This window comes from Equus caballus, chromosome 31 (assembly GCF_041296265.1).
Source record: "Equus caballus isolate H_3958 breed thoroughbred chromosome 31, TB-T2T, whole genome shotgun sequence".
Lineage (NCBI taxonomy): Eukaryota > Metazoa > Chordata > Mammalia > Perissodactyla > Equidae > Equus > Equus caballus.
In genome coordinates, this window is record NC_091714.1 from 4434270 (window position 1) to 4455607 (window position 21338).

The 21338-nt window shown below is 40.2% G+C and overlaps 1 protein-coding gene across 7 annotated transcripts in view; it reads left to right on the top strand.

Annotated features, from left to right (window-relative positions):
- PDE10A (phosphodiesterase 10A) overlaps positions 1-21338 on the top strand; it is a 540491-nt gene that overhangs the window by 503902 nt on the left and 15251 nt on the right. For all 7 annotated transcript variants that reach the window (XM_070256511.1, XM_070256509.1, XM_023633143.2 and 4 more), the window contains 4 exons: positions 2361-2444; positions 4033-4183; positions 8012-8167; positions 17329-17501. In XM_070256511.1, the coding sequence (XP_070112612.1) occupies positions 2361-2444; positions 4033-4183; positions 8012-8167; positions 17329-17501 (564 nt within the window). The remainder of the gene's footprint in view (positions 1-2360; positions 2445-4032; positions 4184-8011; positions 8168-17328; positions 17502-21338) is intronic.

Consider the following 21338-nt stretch of genomic DNA (forward strand, 5'->3'; position numbering starts at 1 on the left):
AGTAGTTTCCTGTTGCCATTTTCCTCTTTGGAGGTGATTCCAAATTTTAGGATAGAACTTGGAAGGCGAGATCTCTTTATCTGGGGGAAAAAAAAAAATCTGGAGCCAGCCCTGATGGCCTAGTGGTTAAAGTTTGGCGCACTCTGCTTCAATGGCCCAGGTTCGGATCCCAGGCGCAGAACCACACCACCCGTCTGTCAGCAGTCATGCTGTGGCGGCAGCTCATACAGAAGAACTAAAAGGACTTAACAGCTAGAATATACAACTATGTACCAGGGCTTTGGGGAGGAGGGAAAAAAGAAAGAGAGGTAGATTGGCAACAGATATTGGCTCAGAGTGACTCTTCCCCAGCAAAAAAAAAAAAAATCTGAACACCATTTTGAAATGAGTTCACCTAAAGGTTAGCTTTTCTCATTAGTCTTTTGCACGCTTTACACCATACAGTTAATACTCAAAATGGCATTTAATATCAGATATCTAAAAGTTTTCATTTCTGTATGAATTTAAATTTACCAATTAAATTTAAGAATGTGGTAGTCATTAATTTAGCTTTCACACTTTGTTTTCTAATCCTGTGCTAATATGTATGCGTAGTAGGACCTGGGATAATTTGTATTCCCATCATAAGTGCAAGCCAACACCATTTAACTACACAGAAAATCTTCAGAAGTGACCCAGAGCTGATACTTGCCTTATATTTGGAAATATAATGTTGTTGAATTAGTTAAAGAAGGAGACCATTGGACTGAAGTGGCTCGAATGTCAAACCAAACTCTAAGCCTGTCCATCCCTCAAAGTTATGAAATCAAAGGCTAAGCACAGCCCATCACACACAGCCAGCTAGGCTTTAGCTGCAGACAATCAAATAATGTCCTTTCTCTGCTTCTGCACCTTCTCTGTCTAAGTCTTTCCCTGAGCTCCTGTCTGCGGAGCCCTCCTAACCACTTCTGGTTTGGCACCTCCCCCTTTGAATTGATTTTTGCTCGAGTAAACTCTTACAATGTTTAATATCCCTCAGTTTACCTTTTAATTCTGTATAAATAGTATGTATTGTGACATAATAAGAAATATATATGTATTTGGTCTTTTAGCTGGCTTCTGGCACAGAGCTCCCAAAACCCTTGTTATTTCCTGAGTGATGTGGGTGACGGGGAGGCTGTTCTTCTCCGTAATAAACGTCTTTCAACCACACATGAGTTCATGCTAATGAATGACTCTTGGAGGATGGGGGGTGATTGCCAGAGGAACCCACCCTGTGATGAGAAGGTTGGCATTTTCAGCTCCACGAAGGACCTTCTGGGAGGGGGGAGGGGCTGGGCATCGAGTTAATCACCAATGGCCAATGATTTAATGTCATGCCTATGTAATGGAACCCCCATAAAAACCCTAAACAAGGGGTTCGGAGAGCTTCCAGGTTGGTGAACACAAGAAAGTAATAGAAGGGGGGCTGCCTAGAGAGGGCACAGAAGCTCTGTGACCCTTTCCACATACCTTGCCCTATGCATCTCTTCCATTTGGCTGTTCCTGGGTTGTATCTTTTGTGATAAACTGGTGATAGTGTTTCCCTGAGTTCTGTGCACTATTGTAGCATGTCATCAAACCTGCAGAGGAGTTGTGGGAACCTCTGTTTTATAGTCAGTGGTCCAGAAGCATGGGTGTCCTAGACCTAGAATTGGCATCCCAAGTGGGACTGAGCCCTTAGCCTGTGGAGTCCATGCCAACTCCAGGTGGGGTGAGAAATTGTTTTCTAGAATATCAACCGGTGTCTGCAAAGGATTGGAGAATTGGTTGGTGTGAAAAACTCATACATTTGGTACCACCAGTGTTACTAGACGAAAATGGTTTCTTTTAATACTTTACCATTGTTTATTCGAGTTAAATGTTAGTAACTAAATTAGCAAATAAAAAATAGTCCATAACTTTGGATGTTTATGTTTATGAAATTTTTCTCTCGATTTAAGTACGAGAGAGAATAATTTTCAACTCTAAAAAAATTTTTCCCAAGTTTTTTCACCCTTATCTATGTGCTGTGTAATATATGTGTATTATTCATAATTTTTCTTTGTACTTTTTCATTGCTCTGGTAACAACCACAACATCCTTTTTTACAGATTGTTTAATAGAAAATTAAGCGATGGCTTAAAAATTGGAGCAGGTTCTGAGGGGAATGTGTAGAATTTCCTCCTGGAAACCTTTAAATACAACAGAGATGTTGACTGCGAAGCCAGGAAAAGAAATGGCTGAACTCTCAGATTTTTCCTAGTTTCTCGATAGACAAAAAATTAAATTACTTTCTTTACTTGTTATCATATTTATCCTAATTATATTTAAGAATAAACTGCATCTTCTTTTCATTTCAGATTCCATTTTGACATTGGTCCTTTTGAAAATATGTGGCCTGGAATTTTTGTCTATATGGTCCATCGGTCCTGTGGGACATCCTGGTATGAAAGATCTAAAAGCTTCTTTTTTTAAACTGTTGAGTGATGTGACCTCTTCCTCTCCCTTCCTATATGCCTTGCCACTTTCTTGGTTGATAATCACCTTAAAATATGCCATATATAAATTATTTTTTTAATATTCAAATTTTAAAAATGCTAAATATGTTGGACAAATCCACAGCCTTTTAAGACGTGCCATAGAGGCTGCCAAGCTCTCTGGCAATATGGCTGTCCCTTGGCTAACAAGCTGGTATCTTAACCAGGTGATCATAAAAATATAGGTTAAAACCGCTTTAGGTTATTTAACTGAAAGACACAGGGGTTACTACTCAACATAATTACATACTATTTTAAAGTATGCTTTGGATTATATGCATGGATTTTGCAGCAACTTGCAAATTTATGGACTAGATGTAAAAGAAACATGTCTTCTAATTCCAAGCCTTTAACTTTATTAGTAATTAAATTATGGCCCTCTTTCATTGCAAATCTTTCCCCTCTCACTCTGGCCTGTCCTAGAGGCCTTTCATGACTTTATGTCTGACCTTTTACAGCCTAAACACACATGACTTAGAATGCAAGGAATAATTTTCTTCTTCTCTTTCATACTTATTGACTCATTAAATGGCTTATAAAGGCTCCTCGTTTCTCTAGAACTAAATTGTCACTCTTTTTCTATTGAATTCTGTGTCTTCTCTTAGTTCTCTCAGTGACTTTTGTAAATTGCTGTTTTAAAACCCAGGAAAACTAATCCCAGTTATTTCTTAGATATCAATTGAGAATTTGACCAGTTGGAACTCTTACAATGAGATACCCTTTACTTCAAGGATATTTGAAAAATTTCACTAGAGAAAAAAATGAAGGTTATATATTTTTAGAAGTTTTATGAACTCATCTCTTTGGTATTTCAAAGAGCCCTGTTTTATATTAATGTGCTTTTGTTGTAAGCTGCCTTAAATCCATTGAGAGTGTTGGTAGGGCCTTAAATACATATAAATACATGATAATAATATAAAATAAAATACAATACTATTGTACGATAAAAATATATGTCGTATTCTTTCACGTACTATGTCAGGATTTGAATATGGTCCTTTGCCACTTAGTCACTTGAGTGTACCATGATAAATTAGATTCATTTTGAAAAGATAATCACTCATCTAGAAAATCCTTGTGGTATACACATTTACAGTTCGTGAATCTGAATATGCTTTTTGGAAAGTATTAGCTCAAAATATTCTGGAGCAGGATGATGATATGTTGTCTGTTGAGCACTGTGGGACATCGGGAATGCCTGAATGGTGAGGATGGTGATGAGAGTTAATGATGGCAACTGCCTGCTAATTCTAGTCCCTGCTCCAATTAATGGATCAGAAGCAAAGCTATTAAGGAGCTTCCTTCTCTCTGAACTGGCTAGAGAAATAGAAGGGAAGGGGTGAGGCTCCAGTGCTCTTGGAAATCCGTCTTTGTAGAAGTCCCATGGTTGCACATGTGGAAGGGTATAGACGTGTGTGTATCTAGACCAGAGGTCTCTCCTAGAATGTATTGATTCTCTACCAGTCTCTCTCCTAACAATTTCTTCTGCACACAGCTTTGAGCTTGAAAAGTTGTGTCGTTTTATTATGTCTGTGAAGAAAAACTACCGGCGGGTCCCCTATCACAACTGGAAGCATGCGGTCACAGTGGCCCACTGCATGTACGCCATCCTCCAGAACAATCACGGGCTCTTCACCGACCTTGAGGTGGGTGTGCACACACTTTTTCCTTCTGTTCCACATAACCTGAGTGAATTTAATCCTCCATGTCTGGAGCACAATTATGACATGGTTATGGGACGTGTTGTTCCAGGACAAAGTTTGGTTCAGTGAATTAATAGAGGCACATTTTAAAGTTTGCTCCACCCAATCATTTATCCTGTTATTTTGTATAAGGAAAGTAGATACAGAAGTTCTAACTTCATTAAAATATGCCCCAAGGCATCACTAATTTTTGTAGTCTCTCTTCCCTATTAAAGCTAAAGTTTTCTGAAAGGATGTAAACAAAGTGATTTTCTCTCATCGCCCGTATGCCCTGGGTAGTGTAGACACGTCCTACTGAATTGAGAACCTAGAGCATTACACGCAATTAAGACATAAATGCTTATTTGATTTCCTCTAGCAGAAGGAAACAAGGGCTTTCTGATGTTTCACTGCTTTGTCTGACTTTACATACCCAGAGTTGGTTACATACTGGAAACTCTCCAGATCTCAGAGTTAGAAGGTTTAGGGACTGCCTCGTTCATCCATGCACCACTGTCGAACTCCTTCCTGAAACACCCGGCCCAGGGCTTGGTGATCTGAGCGCCTTAGCCCCAACTGTTGCCGCTCCTCGGTCTAGACCGTCCTGACCACCAAGTGCATCCTCTCTCCGCGCGGTCCTGGCGGTGCCTATGGAAGCCCTAACTTGAGCCCAACTTCTCTCCTCCGTAAAACTGGTGTCTTGCTTTGGCAGACGTCTAACCATGAGAGAAGGGAGCTGTCATCTCTGTGATAAAGAAATTGTGCTCTTCCCAAGGTCACATTCACATTAGAGCCCAGTGCCCCTGAGGTCCAGTCCTGCCCTTTTTCCATCCTGTCAGACCAAATTCACAATCTGGGCAGGAAATTTGGAAGGTACATTTTAGAAAACAATAATATTTTAAAGAAGGAGTCAAAATTTCTCTCTTTTTTTTAATAATCTTTACTTGGGTCTGAATCTATTAAGTAATTTATTTATCACCAAAAAAAAAAAACCCAGATGAAATTTGTTCTTTTTTCACATAAATTTTTCTAAACAATTTTCCATTCTGTTGAACCCCATATTTTTGAGACTTTCAGGATTTTCTCCACTCAGTTTCTTTTAAGAAAGCAATTTCATTGTCTCCTTGCCATAGGATAGCCTGTGAGTTTGAGAGTTATAGGAATTACACTTTCAAATTGCATTGAAATTTATATTTGAAAATGGAAAATTTTAAGATAAGTGAGAAAAATTTTGTTATATATTGACTCTCAGTTCCAATTCATTTTCAAAGTTATATCATTATATTTTTCCAAAGACTCAAGTCTTTTTGGCTAAACGTAAACCCAAAATAACATATGTTAAATATTTAAAATATATTGTATAAAGAGGATATTATATCTCTATTAGAGCTACTAGAAATTATTATTTGATCTTGTTAAATGAAAATGTTTAACAAAGGTAATTCTTTACTTTGTAAATTATTTTCACATGCTTGTTTCTGGGATATTTTTAATAAAACTATTGAACATAACATCAATAAAAATAAAATTGGTTAAAAAAATTGGAAAGATGTGCATAAGAGCTTTTGTCTGTTGTGCAAGATTTTAAAACCTTGACATTTCTTACCAGATTCATCATGGTTGACACAGCAGCATAAAATATGGAAACAGCCCCCAAATAAATGATGCTCAGAACACAGCTAATTCAGTTATCTTAAGACCACTGAGTGCGTAGGCTTGATAACAGCAGATATCATCAGTTTAGGAGTGTGGGTGCTCTGAGAGACCTCCCAACCCCTTGGGTTGCAGGAGAAACTAGTTCTTCTCAATGAGGGTAAAGAAGGAACAGGACTCAGATAGGCACAGATAAACTTGTGGGGATTTCTGCAGACTCTCCTGCAACCCCCATCAATATCTGCCCGCAGGGGACTCTGCCTTAACAGACTCTCCAGAAGGATTCCCTAGGCTCCTACCCAGAGGTGACCCTTCCACTTGACCTTGTCCACCACCACCACTCTTGAGGTCACTGCCCTAGCAATTCTTCCTGTCTCCTCCATTAGCATGTTGGACCATGTCATCTGCATGCAGCATGCTGTTGTTTGTTACTTCCTTCTTGACATACACTCTCCATCTGCCTCTCTGCTCAGCTCCTTCCTGATTTCTCAGCTCTTCTTTGTTGCAAACCCTTGGAAGAGTTGCCGTACTGGCTGGCTCCAGTTCCTCTACTCCCTTTTTCTCTGAAATCACCTCCGATCAGGCTCCTGCCCCTCACACACCAGAAAATGCTGTGGTCCAGGTCCCCAGTGCCCTGCGTCTTGCCAGCTCTGAGGGTTGGTGAGCAGTGTTTCCTCTGTGAGCAGCTGTCTTCAGCTGGTTCCTGGGACACCTCCCGCCGCACTGGCTGCTCTTCCTTAGTTTTGCTGGGTTTTGGAATGTTTTGGGGGTTTTTTTTGAGAGACTCTTTCTCTTCACTCAGACTTCTTAAAGTTGGGCTTTTGAGGGTTAGACCCTTGACCTCCTCAGACCTCACAGGACAACCTTGGTGAGCTCATCCAGTCCTGTAGCCCTAAATGCCATAGGTACACCGACCATTTCCTTTCTCCAGCAGAGACCCATCCCCTAAAGGTTAGACTTAAATAGCCAACTGTCTGCTCAAAGTCTCCCTTGACTGTCAATTAGACATCTCACCTCGCCCCAAAACCAAACTCCCGTCCTATCCCCTCCGACCGGCTCCACCCACAACTTTCCCCATCTTAGTCGGTGACAGTCCTGTTTCTAAGGCCGAAAACCTTGGAGTGATGCTTGATTCCTCCTTTCCCCTCTCCATTGTCCTGCCCTTCTTTCCTTTCACAAACAGGCTGCCAGAAAATCCTGTTGATTCTGCCTGCAAAATCCATCCAGAGATTAATCACGTCTCGTAACCTCCACTGCTAGCATCCTGGTCCAGGCTTCTATAACATTTTGCCTGAGTTACTTCAAAGCCTTCCCACTGGTCTCTCTTACCCTCCTGGAGTCTGTTCTTAATACAGTTGCCAGCATGGTGATCTGTAAAAAAATGCGAGTTAGATGATGTCACCGCTCTGCTAAAAATCCTATAATCATTCCCTGGTTCGTGCAGAGTAGAAGGCCTCTAAGGTTTTCAGCCTCTGTTCTCCATCCTTTTCTCTGCCCTCCTCTTCTGCAGCCCCTGGGCCACCTTCCTGATGCTCTGACTCTCAGGGCAGGCTCACCTGCAGGGACGGGCTCTGACTGCCTCCCCACCCACCCCAGTGCTCTTCTCTCAGAACCTCCTGCTTCTCTCCTTCAGCTTCCCATCTCTGCTCACCTCTGACTTCCCATGGCCCGCCCTGACTGCTTTATTTAGGACCCCGCCTGCCTCCTGCTAATCCCCTTCAGCTGTTTCTCCTTTTCTATATAATTTACCATTTTCTCACATGCCTTTTTGATGATGACAGTACACTGTTAGAATCTACAGTTGAATAGATTTTTGAACGAAGAACCGAAACCATCCTCTCCTTGTACAGACTTGCTTCGTCTGTAATTCTTTGAAACATTCGCTTTAATTTGATGCCACCTGCACTTTTTCCCAGAGTTGAGCAGGAAAGCTCAAGAATAATTTGACTGCCAAGTTCATAAGCAGAAAAACAAAGAAGGAGGTTAAGAAAGAAGTGAGATTAACTGGAATTTCAAGGATTCATGAGGATGTTGGTGATAGTAATGGCAGAAGTTAATGTGATAGGAATGGTAAGCTGTAAGTCTCCTTGCATCCTCTTCCTTTGTTTTGAACTATGTGCACTGTGTTATTTTCTTAAGCGCAAAGGACTGCTAATCGCGTGTCTGTGTCACGACCTGGACCACCGGGGCTTCAGTAACAGCTACCTGCAGAAATTTGATCATCCTCTTGCCGCTCTCTATTCCACTTCTACTATGGAGCAGCATCACTTCTCCCAGACGGTGTCCATCCTCCAGGTGAGGTGACCCAGGGCCGCAGGCGTGCCTGCCACCTCTGCTGTGTCAGAATGATCTTCTAAGAGACGTTAATGCTTTATAAGTAAAAGACGGCTCTTGTTTTGGCTCCCTTTAAAACCAGTAGCTACGTTTTATTGTACAACCTTATATTTATAGCCACCATTAGATAATTTCGGTTTTTGGATAAAGAATTCTTTGTGAAGATTTTGAATATATGTGTTCTGGAGTCACATTTGATTTTTAAGTACATGATCCCATGAGGCAAATTTTGTTTCACATGGTTTAATTTAATTTATGTGGATTGTCATATTCTTGAACCAGAATGTATTGAACAATAAATCTTGAAAGTTAGGCAAATCTATGGTTTTAAAACCTTGCATTGAAGTCGTTTTATTTTCCCTTCAACGTGTTTAGTTTTTCGTTTTTTTGCTTTTAAGGTGTTCTTGGTGATTGATCTGTGTGGCAGATGTCACTTCACTTTAAGATATATATGCTCCTTCTTCAGTTTAAACATTTTTCCTCAAACTCAACAAGGTAGCTATTGCCACATGATGGTTTGGCTCTTCTCAAACGTTTGACTTAAGATTAGTGGACCCTGTTTCTTCCCCTCACCGTCAGCACCTCAGAGGAGGAAGAGAAATCCTCCTTAGGTCTCCTGGTTATGCGTCTAAGGAAGGATTTTCATGTTCAGGGTTGCTTAACAAAACCCTGGCAGCGCCTTTAGCAGCACCTGGCAGAAGGCAAGTTGTGAAGCAGAAAGATGCTGCCACTTGGTGTACTTTCTTGTGTAACCCAGGCCTCCCTCTGGACACCCAGGATTTTTTCCCTTCCATCAGCTTCTCCTCCTGGCTCCTCATTTGTTCTCACCACCCAAGTGATTGGTAGGACTGCATGCTCGGACCTTTGTGAAACCCAGCAAAACTTACCTGTCCAGGCCCCATTTCCTGAAGGCCAAGAAGGTAAATGATGGACTTGCTGAGTTGTAAGCACTATTCGAATTACCTGCTGGGTAAAAGCAAGAGGTATTTTAAATATGGAGCTATTTTAGTCGTTTTCCAGCCATATCCAGCAGGAAGCTGAATGTTCCACTTGCTCACAGCCTGGTTCTCTTCCTGAAAGCAATTAGTCAGCATTCCTGATATTCTCTAAACACCAATCCTTTTTTTTTTTTTAATGATACGTGGATGGATGGATGGATGATGGATAGATACGTAAAGACACACCTAGAAACTTAAGTAGGATAAAAGATGTGTGTGGGTATATATATATTTGTGTGTGTGTGTGTATCTGTGTGTGTGTGTGTGTATGTGTATGCACATATATACACACACACACTCACGCACATATATATAATGCATGCTTTTTGTAAAGAGACAAACATTACAGAACTTTGTGATAGTTGATAATTACTTTGCCCTTACCCATCATGTGAGGCTATTTATTTGTACAGGAAGAAGGGTAAATGTCAGAAATGACATCAGGATGCCTCCATTTAGAAATCATTAGGACTCCCTGAATTAGCACCCCATGTCCTAAATGAATTCATACATTCGACTATGACAACCTCTCTAGCAATTGAATCTGCAAATGAATTTTCATAGCCTTTATAACATTTCATTGGAGAACTCATTTTAAATGTAATAGAATTAGTTTTGAAATAGAGCAGGATTGCAAAGTCCATTGCTGCTGAGTGGAAGAGAAAATAAACCATGTAATCTAGCAGGGATACAAAGCAGGTGGGAGTGGAGAGGGTCTGGACCACCCCAGAATGACTGCCCCCATTTGCTGCCATCACCCATGGAGGTTCAGAGTGGTTTGTCTCATTTTTCAGCAAACCCTCAGCAATGCGGGGGTTCCACGTTACATAATGCAATGTTCTTAGAATGATCAAAACACAGTAACTGGAAATCAGGCAAGCTTTTGGCATCCAGAAAGTTGTTGGAGAACAGTTAGATTCCAGGTGTGAGGGATGGGATTCCAGTCACTGGTGAGGCAGTAACAGGACGCACTTGTTCTCCTGTCTTTAGAGAAGAGCAGGTACTCAGTAGATTATAGGAGCAGAAAGCCAGGAAGAGGAACTGGGCATTGCCATAGATTCAGGTGAAAAGCTCACCATTTAAAAACTGAATCTGTATCCTGGATTGGCCAGAACCTCTTGTGTGAGCTGTGACAGGGAGAAGGATATTGGGGCCATGAACAGATGGCCCCATCTCCATGGGCTGGAGGATTCAGGAAAGGTTTCCTCCCTTTTCTGGAAATTTCTTTACTCTCTACTGATTTTACATTTTTGCTCATGATACTCCACTGAGTATTTCTTCTCAGATCCATCTAACTGCCCCTTGAAATTGAGTTCGATAACCAACATCTTTATTGAGCGCCTCCCAGCTGCCGACACCCCTTTTAAGCCCAGGGTGAGTAGTGAATGAGGAAAGTCCATGTCAGGAGCTCTGCCCCCACCCTGCTCTTCTCACGGCTCCACCAGCCGGCCATCTTGGGTCCTCGCCGTCTCCAATAGGCTAGGGCTCCCACGTCTGTCTGTCAGCCTAGGGCACAGTAAGACTTCCACTTCCAAGTGCTTGGACTTGGCATTCGTCGTGGCCAAAATTTTGCTTACGTCATTTCACATCTCCTGTGGTGGCAGCCTCATTCACCCAACCGCATGGGTGGGCCACCTTAGAGTCATCATTTCCCTTCCCACTGACCCCCACAACAAGTCACCAGGTCCTGCCAAATTTCTGTTTTGTCAAGACACCTCCAGACTTGACCAATGAAGGTGATATCCTTGGGTAACAGCCAAAATTCCAACTTCTAGTCACCAAACTATGAGACAGTACAATGTATCGTGACATCACATGGAGACCTCTGTTATCTCTGTTTATCCACAGTGTTTACTGTCATGAAAGTCTTGGCCTATTGCCGTCCTGATCTCTGCAGATAGTCTTTATCACTGTTGCTACACAGATGGTCATGGGTCTGGAACTGTCCATCCTCAGGCAACATGGCTGGATAGAAGATAAACAACTCAGTCTATAATGTTGGAAATAGCGCCCCATAAGGCCTTCTCAAATCTGTATGTGGATGGCTGCCTGTCATAGTTTGGTTAATCCAACTGGCTGCCCCTGTTACCTATTGGAAAATCTGGACAACTGGAGGGCTCATGGAGATGAGTACCCCTGGCTGACCATAGCAACATCAACAAACAGAATGAGAAAATACATTCAAAAGTTAACCTCAAGCTGACACACACACAAGCTCATAAATATTCACAGTGCAGAGAGACAGGAAGAGTGTATATTTGATCAAAGCTTGCCCTCACTTCTGTCACAGTGAGAAAGATGCAGTGGGCGGTCCTTGTTGACTGGGAAGTGAGAGGAGGTTAAGTCATGAATGAAGTAAGGAGAAGTATCAGAACATCTAGAGAAAAGATGAATCTGCATTCTTATCTTTTGCTGAGCTGCCCGTTGTCACTTAGTTCTGGGCATCAGGACTGTTTTCCTGGTGACTGGGGCCCGTCGCTGGGTCTAGGTTGTGATGGGCATTCAGGAGAAAGGAAGTTCCCACCTGGCCTCTGTAGCAAATGCTAAGCTGGCCTCTCTGACCACTGCAGCCTCCTACATGTCCATGGAGGGCCTTTCCTACTTGACATCACAAATTCAGCTTTCATCATATTTTGTCTGTTTCACTGCTTTTTTTTCCTCATTGGTCACCGTTTCTCCAAGCGCGTGTCTCTCAAATCCATCTTGCAAATATAAGTCTGAACATATTATTCTTCTGTTTAAAAGTCATCAGTGGCTCCCATGTCCTGTCTCTTATGAATGGCCTCTGCCTGTTCCAGGACTACTGTACCTGATGTACTTTTGTAGTTTCAGACTATTTCTTAACTCTGTGCCATCATGTAGATTCCCTCCACGTGTAATTCTCCCATAGCCTTTCTGAGACCAACTTCTTATTTAACGGCTCAGCTCAGTGAAATTATTTTATGACATTTCCACATAGCTGGGACAGCAGTGTGCCCCTGCGCCCCTGGAACATACACGCATCTTGGTTTTTTCCCCATCATACTGAGATTTTCTGTTTGTGATTTAGCTTTCGTCTCCTCTGAATTATAAGCCTGATGAGGACAGTCACTGTACCTCATTCATTTCCGGAACTGTAGGCCTAGCTGGATCTGTTGTTTTGAGCAGAAGTGGTCGCACGAAGGTGGAAATGTGGATATGAGAGAATTCAGGGTGGGAAAAACAATGTGTTCAAAGTTTGGAGACTGAAAACTGCAAGTTTTATTTAGGGGAATGTGAGTAGTTCTGTCTCCTCGGGACAAAGGGTTTACATGGCTCAGTCGCGGGACGTGAGTGGAACGCCCTTAACTCAGGAGATTATTTGCGTGGACTGTGACATTTAAGACAGTAGGTAAGCTGTGTTTTCTTATCTAAAACTTACCCACATATTCTTAGCAATTGTGACAGAACCATTAGTGTTGGAATATTAAATCAATTTATTCTCTTTCCTAATGAGATGTTAATGATTATTTTGAGCCTTCAAGCTACTCTGTCTTTCGCCTTCTGTGAATATCCCATGTTCAGTACTCCAAAGTCAAAATTTTAGGAAAAAAAGCAATTAGGAATGATTCTTGTTATTATTGAGAACACTTGCTGGATATTCCATTAAGCTTGGATTATCTAGTGCTTTGGAAACATGTTGAGAGTTTAAGAAAGTTATCTTTAGACCGACAATTTGGGATCTTATGACATTTTCCTTACTTTTTACAGCAGTAACATTTCTGTGACACAGCTACAGCGTTCTTCCATTTTGTCTGTGCTAGGTAGAATTTAGTGTTGTCTATTACAGTTACAGCAAAACTATATTCAACTCCACCTTTACTAATAATTTAAAATGTATGGCACAGAGGCCAGCTTAAATCTGTCCTTTTCTACAGATATATTCAGAATAGAAATGGACTTTGACCACTAAATTCATTTCTAGGCATATCCGTTTGTTTCTCCTTCTCTCTCTCCCTTCACTCTAACTGGAGAAGTTATACTGGTAGATTTTATCATCATCACCACCACCACCATCATCATAATTAGTTCGTCATTTATTGGGTACTCATATACACCAGAAACTTAAGAATTTGGCACGTTAATGCATTTCACTTTTATAGTATCCTATGAGATAAATATTATTATTCATTTCTGTTTCACAAATAAGAGTAGTGAGCATCAAAGAGGTTAAGGAACTTGTCCATTGTCACATAGCTAGTCAGTGGCAGAGTGGGACTAAACGCCAGAATTGCTTGACTCCAAAACTTGGGTTCTTAATTACAATACTATCATGCTTCCTCGTATGTGATTTGATGCAGTAGGGGATTAAATATCACAGTAAGTATCATGTGTCTTGTAAAGGCATCGTGGTTGTGAATGCTTGATATAATTAGTTATGTCACTGACTTTTTTCATCGAAAAGCCCCTGAATGATTCAGCCTCGGCCTGTGGCCTCCTGTAGTGGTGATTTACAACCCAACTGGGGCAGGTGTGCTGGGAGGTGAGGCCTGGATTAGTTGGCATGAAGGTATGGAAATCTGAGCTCCAAGGCCCTCCCATAAGAATCTCTTTTATAGAGCTAAGCAGCATAGGGCTTGGGGGAATTAGTCATGATTAATAATAATTTAAAAGCTTGCCGAGGAAAGATGGACCAGGATGCCCTCCTGCCTTGCACTCTGACCTTCCTGCAGTCCACCTTGTCACCAGAGCCATGGTTCTGAAACCAGACCTCCTCATGTCACCACCTTACCTAAAATCATCAGTGGCTCCTTATCACCTTTCAGATAGTCCTTCAGTTCTGTCCTAAGACCTTTTCTTTTTTGAACTCCTTTCCTTTAATTCCCACCATTTCTCCATTCAGACAATTTGCTTGAGCGGTACTGAAATTTCGGTAGCTCCCACCAAACACGTGTGGTCTCACACTGCTCCACGTACACATTCTCCTGCTCCTGCTTCTCCTCCGGGCCCTTCAGAAATCACGTCCCCACCCTGGAAAGGCCTCCCGTGTTCTTCCATAGTCCTCCACTTATCTCAATCCCAGACGCCGTCCCGCTCTGTTCTATTGTGTGCTTCCATGCTCGTCTCTCCCACTGAACTACCAACTACTTAAAGAATGAACTAACTTGGCTATAGTTGGTACTAAACTACTGATATCCTTACACAAAGGGAAAGACTGCGGTCTCGCTATCTGCTAAATAAAGACGCATGTTCTTCCCTGCGTGTTGGGAAAGATACAGCTGTGGCGAGAAAGAAATGCTCCATTCATGAAGGAAGATGCTGAAAATGCTTAGAATCATCAGGGCTGGGAGCTGGGAGGGGCCCTAAAGATCATCCACTCGGGGTGAGTCCCCGAAGAGGTGTTCAGCGCCAGAGCCAAGTTCAGCCTTGTTTCCGTTCTCTAATACCTCGCACATCTCAGCATCTACAAACGGAGCCCACGCAAATGCTTCCACAGAGAGAGAATTATATGCTGCTCACCCTTTGTTGGGTTTTAGGAACATTCCTGGGTATACAATGCTTATCATTTCATGCTTGATTGAGGCAAAGTGGTGTCACCTGTCTTGAATTAATATAAATTTCAAACAGTGTAACCTGGGATATTAACTATAATACATTCATCAGTTGGGATATTAAAGTATTATATTACTTTATGAGGTTTTACTGTGTTGTTAAGTAATGCGAGATTGGAGCTTTAAAAAGATTTTAAGCTGTTTATCTGGTGGGTGTAGTTGTTTGTATTTCTCTTTATTTTCTTGTGTTTTGGTAGGAGCAGAATGCAGATAAATATATACCAGATTCTCTTGAAGAAAAGGGGGTTGTTTATTGTTCATTTCTTCATTCATCCCCTGTACTCTTGTGAAATATTGAAGGAGGCGGGAAAAGTGTCCTAGTTACAACTTTTCATTGTAAAGGTCCTGCACTGAACTTTTTCCACCATGTTTTCTCTAATATTGAAAAGTAATAAAAGAAATAGTGAATCTGAAATAGCCAGCAGAATATGCAGATCCTGTAAAATGGGTTTTAATGTGTCTTAGATCATGGCTACTTTTCAGAATCTGACGAAAATGTGTACTTCGGGAGGACACATCGACGTATTAGAGATGGCTGCACTGACTTCATAACTCTGTGGTCCCCGAGCGAACTTACAGGACCCAGGCTATGAAGTCTCCCTATTTTAGAGAGATCTACAAAAAGAAATTTCAACAGCATGCTGCAAAGTTTTTTATACACTATCATTTAATGGTTTCTTTGTGACAGAAGAGGAAAAAGCATATAAATATGTATTACATGTGGATGCTCTTTAGGCGATGTGTGCATGGGTACCAACCAAACACGCTCCAATTTGAAACACATTTATGAGGTGGGAGCACAGGTCACAAGGCGTTACGTGTGAAAGCAGAGGCCAGTTATTTCACCTGAGTTATGATCAAAGCAAAGCAAAGCAGATTTCACAGCAGAAGCCAGAGAAAAGACTTCCTTCTCATAACTTTTGCAGTAAATTGGAGAGTTGAGGCTGGAAGGGGCTTGAAAGGTTCAACCACCTTCCCAGGGCTTGAGTCCCCTCCCCTTGTCCCCATCAGTTACTAACCAGCCTCTGCTTAACCGTCTCAACCCACAGCATCTCGTGCATATTCCACGTGGTGAACTCTGAACATTTAGACGGCTCTGCCCCATGTTGAGCTGCAGTCCACCCTTAACATGCCCACCTCTTTGGCTCTGTTGTATTCACGAAAGCTGCTTCAAATGAGGTTGCAGTACTGAAAAGTACTGAAATGACCAATGTCTGTAAGCACTACAGTTTCTCCTTAGAGAAAAATCTTAATGTTTCAACAAATACTTCATTTCAGATAGATATCAAAGACTTATTTAAATTTTATAATTTCAAGGTGAAATTATGTGTTTGAAAGTGCGTTGTAAACTTACAGCGTTCTCCAAATGTAAGGCCTTACTCTTATTAACGTCAGGAAAATAACCAAGTAGAACTAACTCAGTTTGCTGCATTTATCATAGAATAATTTAGCTATTTGTAAAACCTTAAGAGTAAATCGTACAGAAAGATTCTGATGATTGAAAACTGAGGGTGCACGTACAGCCTATTTCAGAGTAACAGGAAGCAATTTATTAGTGAGATGTCTGATTTTGTAAAGAAATATCCCTTAATAATTTCAAGTTTTTAATGTATTTTGTCAGGCAATAAATTCAGCTTAAAAGTGAGAATTATTAAAAATTAAGTGATATTAGGACTTTGTTGACTAATAAGGAAATCATTAAAAAATAATTGGCAAACCCATAAATTGAATGCATTTTAATTATCTCAACCTTTTTTTGTTTGAAAAAAATGACCCATTTTATCTCAATTACAAATAAAAACTTAATATTCTCAACAAAAGAAATTACTGTGAAGTTTTTAAAAGATTCACAGACAGAAGAATAATTCTGAGATACTAGAATCCAAATGATTGACATTTGGGTCCTTTTTTGGGTGGTTATCTGCTAGCTATGCCCCATCTCCCATGAGGACGGAGAAGAGAGGATGGCCCTACAGTTTTTACACCTCAGTGATTTATATTTTCTCTAAAAGTGTTCTTGCCTATAGGGAGAGTTTTTAATATGCCTAAATAACCTTTCTTTTGAGGTCGTGGACCGTTTTCTTCCAGGATACAGAAAAGTAAGTCATTATTCATTAGTCTTGCTGAAATGGACCAGGATACAGATGCCTTTTTAAGCCCATTAATTTCCAGTATAATATAAAAATTACGAAAGTTTTTAATTCGTTTAAGAGGAAAAGTCTTTTCTTTAAATATTTTGTTTTCCAGTCCTTTAATTACTTACTAGAAAAACCAAAACTTAGGTATATATTTAAATCGCTGGGATCTTGTGGCAGCAAATACTGTTATTGTAGTTTAAATAGTTCATTGAAGTGGTAGCTTCATTGTTGTAGCTTAAAGAGAAACCAAAATGTTAATTTCATTAGTCATTTCAAACTCTTGTTTTGTTCCCTCAAAACCTGTCACTTGTGTGCCAAATGCCATTGACTGACTATATTGTTTCGAGTAACTGAAAATGTCGTAAGGTTAGAGCTTTTCCTCCTTATTGGTGGTGTGTTTTTGTGTTTTTCCGTAGTTGGAAGGGCACAATATCTTCTCCACCCTGAGCTCCAGTGAATATGAACAGGTGCTTGAAATCATCCGCAAAGCCATCATTGCCACAGACCTCGCTTTGTACTTTGGAAATAGGAAACAGTTGGAAGAGATGTACCAGACCGGATCGCTCAACCTTAATAATCAATCACATAGGTAAAAATAATTTTTAAAAGTTTCAAAACCCAGGAAGTGTTATCTGGAATAAATTTATATTTAAAAACAGAAATGTAGTTTGGCATAAATTTATATTTGAGAGAAGAAATGTAGAAAAATGTATGTGTTTTTTTGTTTGTTTTATGTGCACTTTATATGTATTTTGGATATTTTATTATTTGAAAAAACTGCTGACTGTGTATTGTGAGGATAATTAAAATATGAATTGGAATTTAAACTGATCACACAGGAGTGGGAGCTTTTAAAGGGAAGTCATTTTCCAAGAGGCCTCTCCTTGAGTTTATTACAGTCCAGGGTTTGGTCATTGGCTTCACAGACTCAAAAGCAAATGAAAATGGATTCATTTTTTCAGAAGTCAAATCCTATTAACCAAGCTCATGTGGTTGAGGTATAAAACTGGAATTCCATTTCATTGATCTGCAAATGTGTATTCTAGTTACAAGCATCAGAATGTCGGCATGCTGTGTGGTCAGCATCATTTGGGGAGTGAGTGGACCATTAAAAGTTTGTTTCATGAACATGGAGTCAGAACAAGGAGAACTAGACTGCTTAGCTGTTCTAACGGCATCAGTCTAAGTTAGTCTGATCCTTCCTTTCTGAGAAGGCATGTCTTGCAAGTGGCTTCAGAAATGTGTCAGTTGTGTTCCTTGTGAACCCATCCACCCATCTTCTATACTGGGTCTCAGTCCGTTGGCTAAACTGTCTCTCCTCCTTGTCCCAGTTTATAGCTGTTTGCCACCAGCTTTTATTGCTAGGACTTTCCTTTTGCTGTTTCCCTGTCTGACCAAGTCCATCCTAAGTGATGCCATCTTTATCTTTAGATTTGTGAGCATTCGTTTCCTGGTTCTATGCTAGTCTGGCTGAAGTTGGGTCTGTTCTCTTTGTCCATGATTACCTGTTATGTCATCTTGGAGTACAGACCTCTTTATTGTTATGTAATGCTCTCCTTTATCCCTGATAACTTTCCTTGCTCTGAAGTCTGGGCTGTATAAAATTAATATAGCTACTCCCATTTCCTTTAAATTAGTGTCAGCATGGCCTATCTTTCTCCATCAATTTGCTTTTAATCTATATGTCTTTATATTTAAAGTGGATATCTTGTAGACAACGTAGAGTTGAGTCTTGTTTTTTGATCCACTCTGACAATCTCTTCCTTTTAATTGGTGTATTTAGACTATTGATGTTTTAAGTGATTTTTTGTATAGTTGGATTAATGTCTGCCATATTTGTTATTGTTTTCTATTCTTTTGGCCTTGGTCTTTTTTCCTATCTTTGTCCTCCACTCTTTTTTCTGCTTTCTGTGGTTAATTGGCCATTTTATATGATTCCATTTTCTCTCCTTTCTTAGCATATCAGCTATACTATTGTTTTTTTTGGTGGTTGCCCTAGACTGAAAGATTTTTTCAGAACTTAAAGCCAATAAGAACATGAAATTTTGCTCACTATCTTTGGTCATAAAGAAAAACCAAAGTAAAACCACAGTGACAGACCACCACACATTCACTAGAATGGCCAAAATTAAAAAGACCAACAAAACCAAGTGTTGGCAAGCATGCAGAGTTACTGAAATACTAGTATTTTGCTGGTTGGAGTATGAAGTATACAACTGCTTTGGAAAATAATTTGCAAGTTTCTTATAAAAATAAATATATGCTTACTCTGTGAGCTAGCCATTGTACTTGTAAGTTATTCGAGAAGTAAAAGTGGTACTATGTTCACACAAAGACTTAAACGCAAATGTTCACAGCAGCATTATTCATCCTATGTTCAGACAGGAAACAATGCAAATGTCTAATACAGGTGAATGGATAGATAGTTTCTGGCATTTATACAATGCAATACTGTACTGTTCAGCAAGAAAAAAAAATTAGGGACTGCTGATTTGCGTAGCAACTTAGACAAATCACACAGACATTATGTTGAGCAAAATAGTGCATATCATAGGAAAGCGTTTTTACAGAATTCTAGAACAGGCCAAACAAATCAATAGTGTTAGTGATTGTGATCGAATTGAAACTGGCTGTTGTCAGTATTGGATGAGGGACATTGATTGGGAAAGGGCAGAAGGCATTTCTGGGTGATGAACATGCGCCTTATCTTCATGGGTGTGTTAGTTACAGACTGTATACATTTTCATATTCATTGAACAATACGCTTCAAATTGATACATTTCATTCTGTGTAAATTACACCTAAATTAAAATATGAGAAACAAAAATGCATCATCAAGGAATGTGATTGTGTTGAAAAATATGAAACATTTTTGTTTCAAGTGGCTTTTTTTCTTAAACAAGATAGAGTATGTGAATGATAGCAGTATGTCTTTAAAGGAAATAATTTAAAAAATAAATAAAATGGTCCTTAATTCACCAAGTGAGATCAAATCTCAGTTCTTTTAGTAGTCCCCAGAATTCTGTGTGGTCATGAGTAAGCGTTTCACACATTTTAGAATTATCAATGATGCAGTATCCACATATTTGATGCAGCTTTAGTAGCCTTTCATAGATTTCTCCGTGGGGATTCTGGAATGATGTGTGTAAGAAATTGCCTGATTCCAGCCCTGGTGTGTTGTCCTAGGATACTGAAGGCATAGAGTTCACACAGGAAGCTTCTCCCACACGCTTGGAGCTGCCCTCGTGGCTGTTGAAAACCCTTCCTTTCTTCCCCTATCCATTTTCTCGAGTCACTTATTACACTTGAGTTCATACAAACGTCATTGCCCCAGTGACAAGGATGTGTATTCCCCCAGCTGTCCTTTTCGCAGACACAAGTGTGCTCTGAACAATCCACGCACGACATCATCTCTATCTTGGCAGCCGTCTCTGCAGCAGGAGCTGCAGTTTGCAGACAGAAGTTTTACCACAGAGGTAGAAATAGCTCACTTGGGCACCATACAGAATGGGCAGGTCTCATCTCCAAGTCATGCTCGTTTTTATATCTGACTCTTCCTTCTCTGGCTTGAGCAATTCCATTTCAAAGAAACAGGAACGAGTGTTGTCTTCCCTGATTCCGCTGGCCTTACGCACTGACATCACCCAAGGGCAGCTGCCTACAGGGCCAGCTGTGCCACAGTCACGACAGCTGGGGGGTCTCTGCATGCTGGTTAAAAAGGGTGCCTCGCCAAAGCTGTTTTCTCTCCATTGGTTGAGGTGTGGTCTCCAGGCTAGAAATATACTTTTATTCTGTTTCTGTTATTTTACTATTTACCTGTGCTTATCAAAGTGATGTCTTTCTTTGATTCTTGTGCTCTTTTGGGACTCACTTCTTTCTGGTGTGCGCGTTTACTTCAGCCCACTAATTTTTTTCTCCTCTTATGTGGAACTATAATTTTTAAAAATGCGTGTTTTCTAGTAGGATTGTAAATAAATTTGGTCTTGTTTGTTTTATACCTTGAGTAAATTAATTTATCTGATATTGTTGGAAAGTATGTAGTTAAATATATGATAATATTTCTCAGATAACTTTTGGAGATATTAATTGTAATTATCCCTCTGAATAGTAGATAAATGACAGACCGTAGCCTCTCCCTTTATACCTAAAATTAATACTAGAACACAAAAAGATGACATTATTCATCTGAGGAAATCCAAGGCAGCCTTTGGCCGAGAATTGAAGTTACCTAATATCTAGAGCAGTGCATCCTTTATTTAAATTAAGAATCGTTGTATTTCTAAACCAGAAGTAGGTAGAGAAATTAAAGTAGTACTTATAAAAGCATTTTATTTAGTTACAAGTGCATATGCACCTTAAGCTGAAAATTTTTTCAACTAATATCTATCTTTTCTTCACTATCAATTATTTTGTGAAAAAATTAATT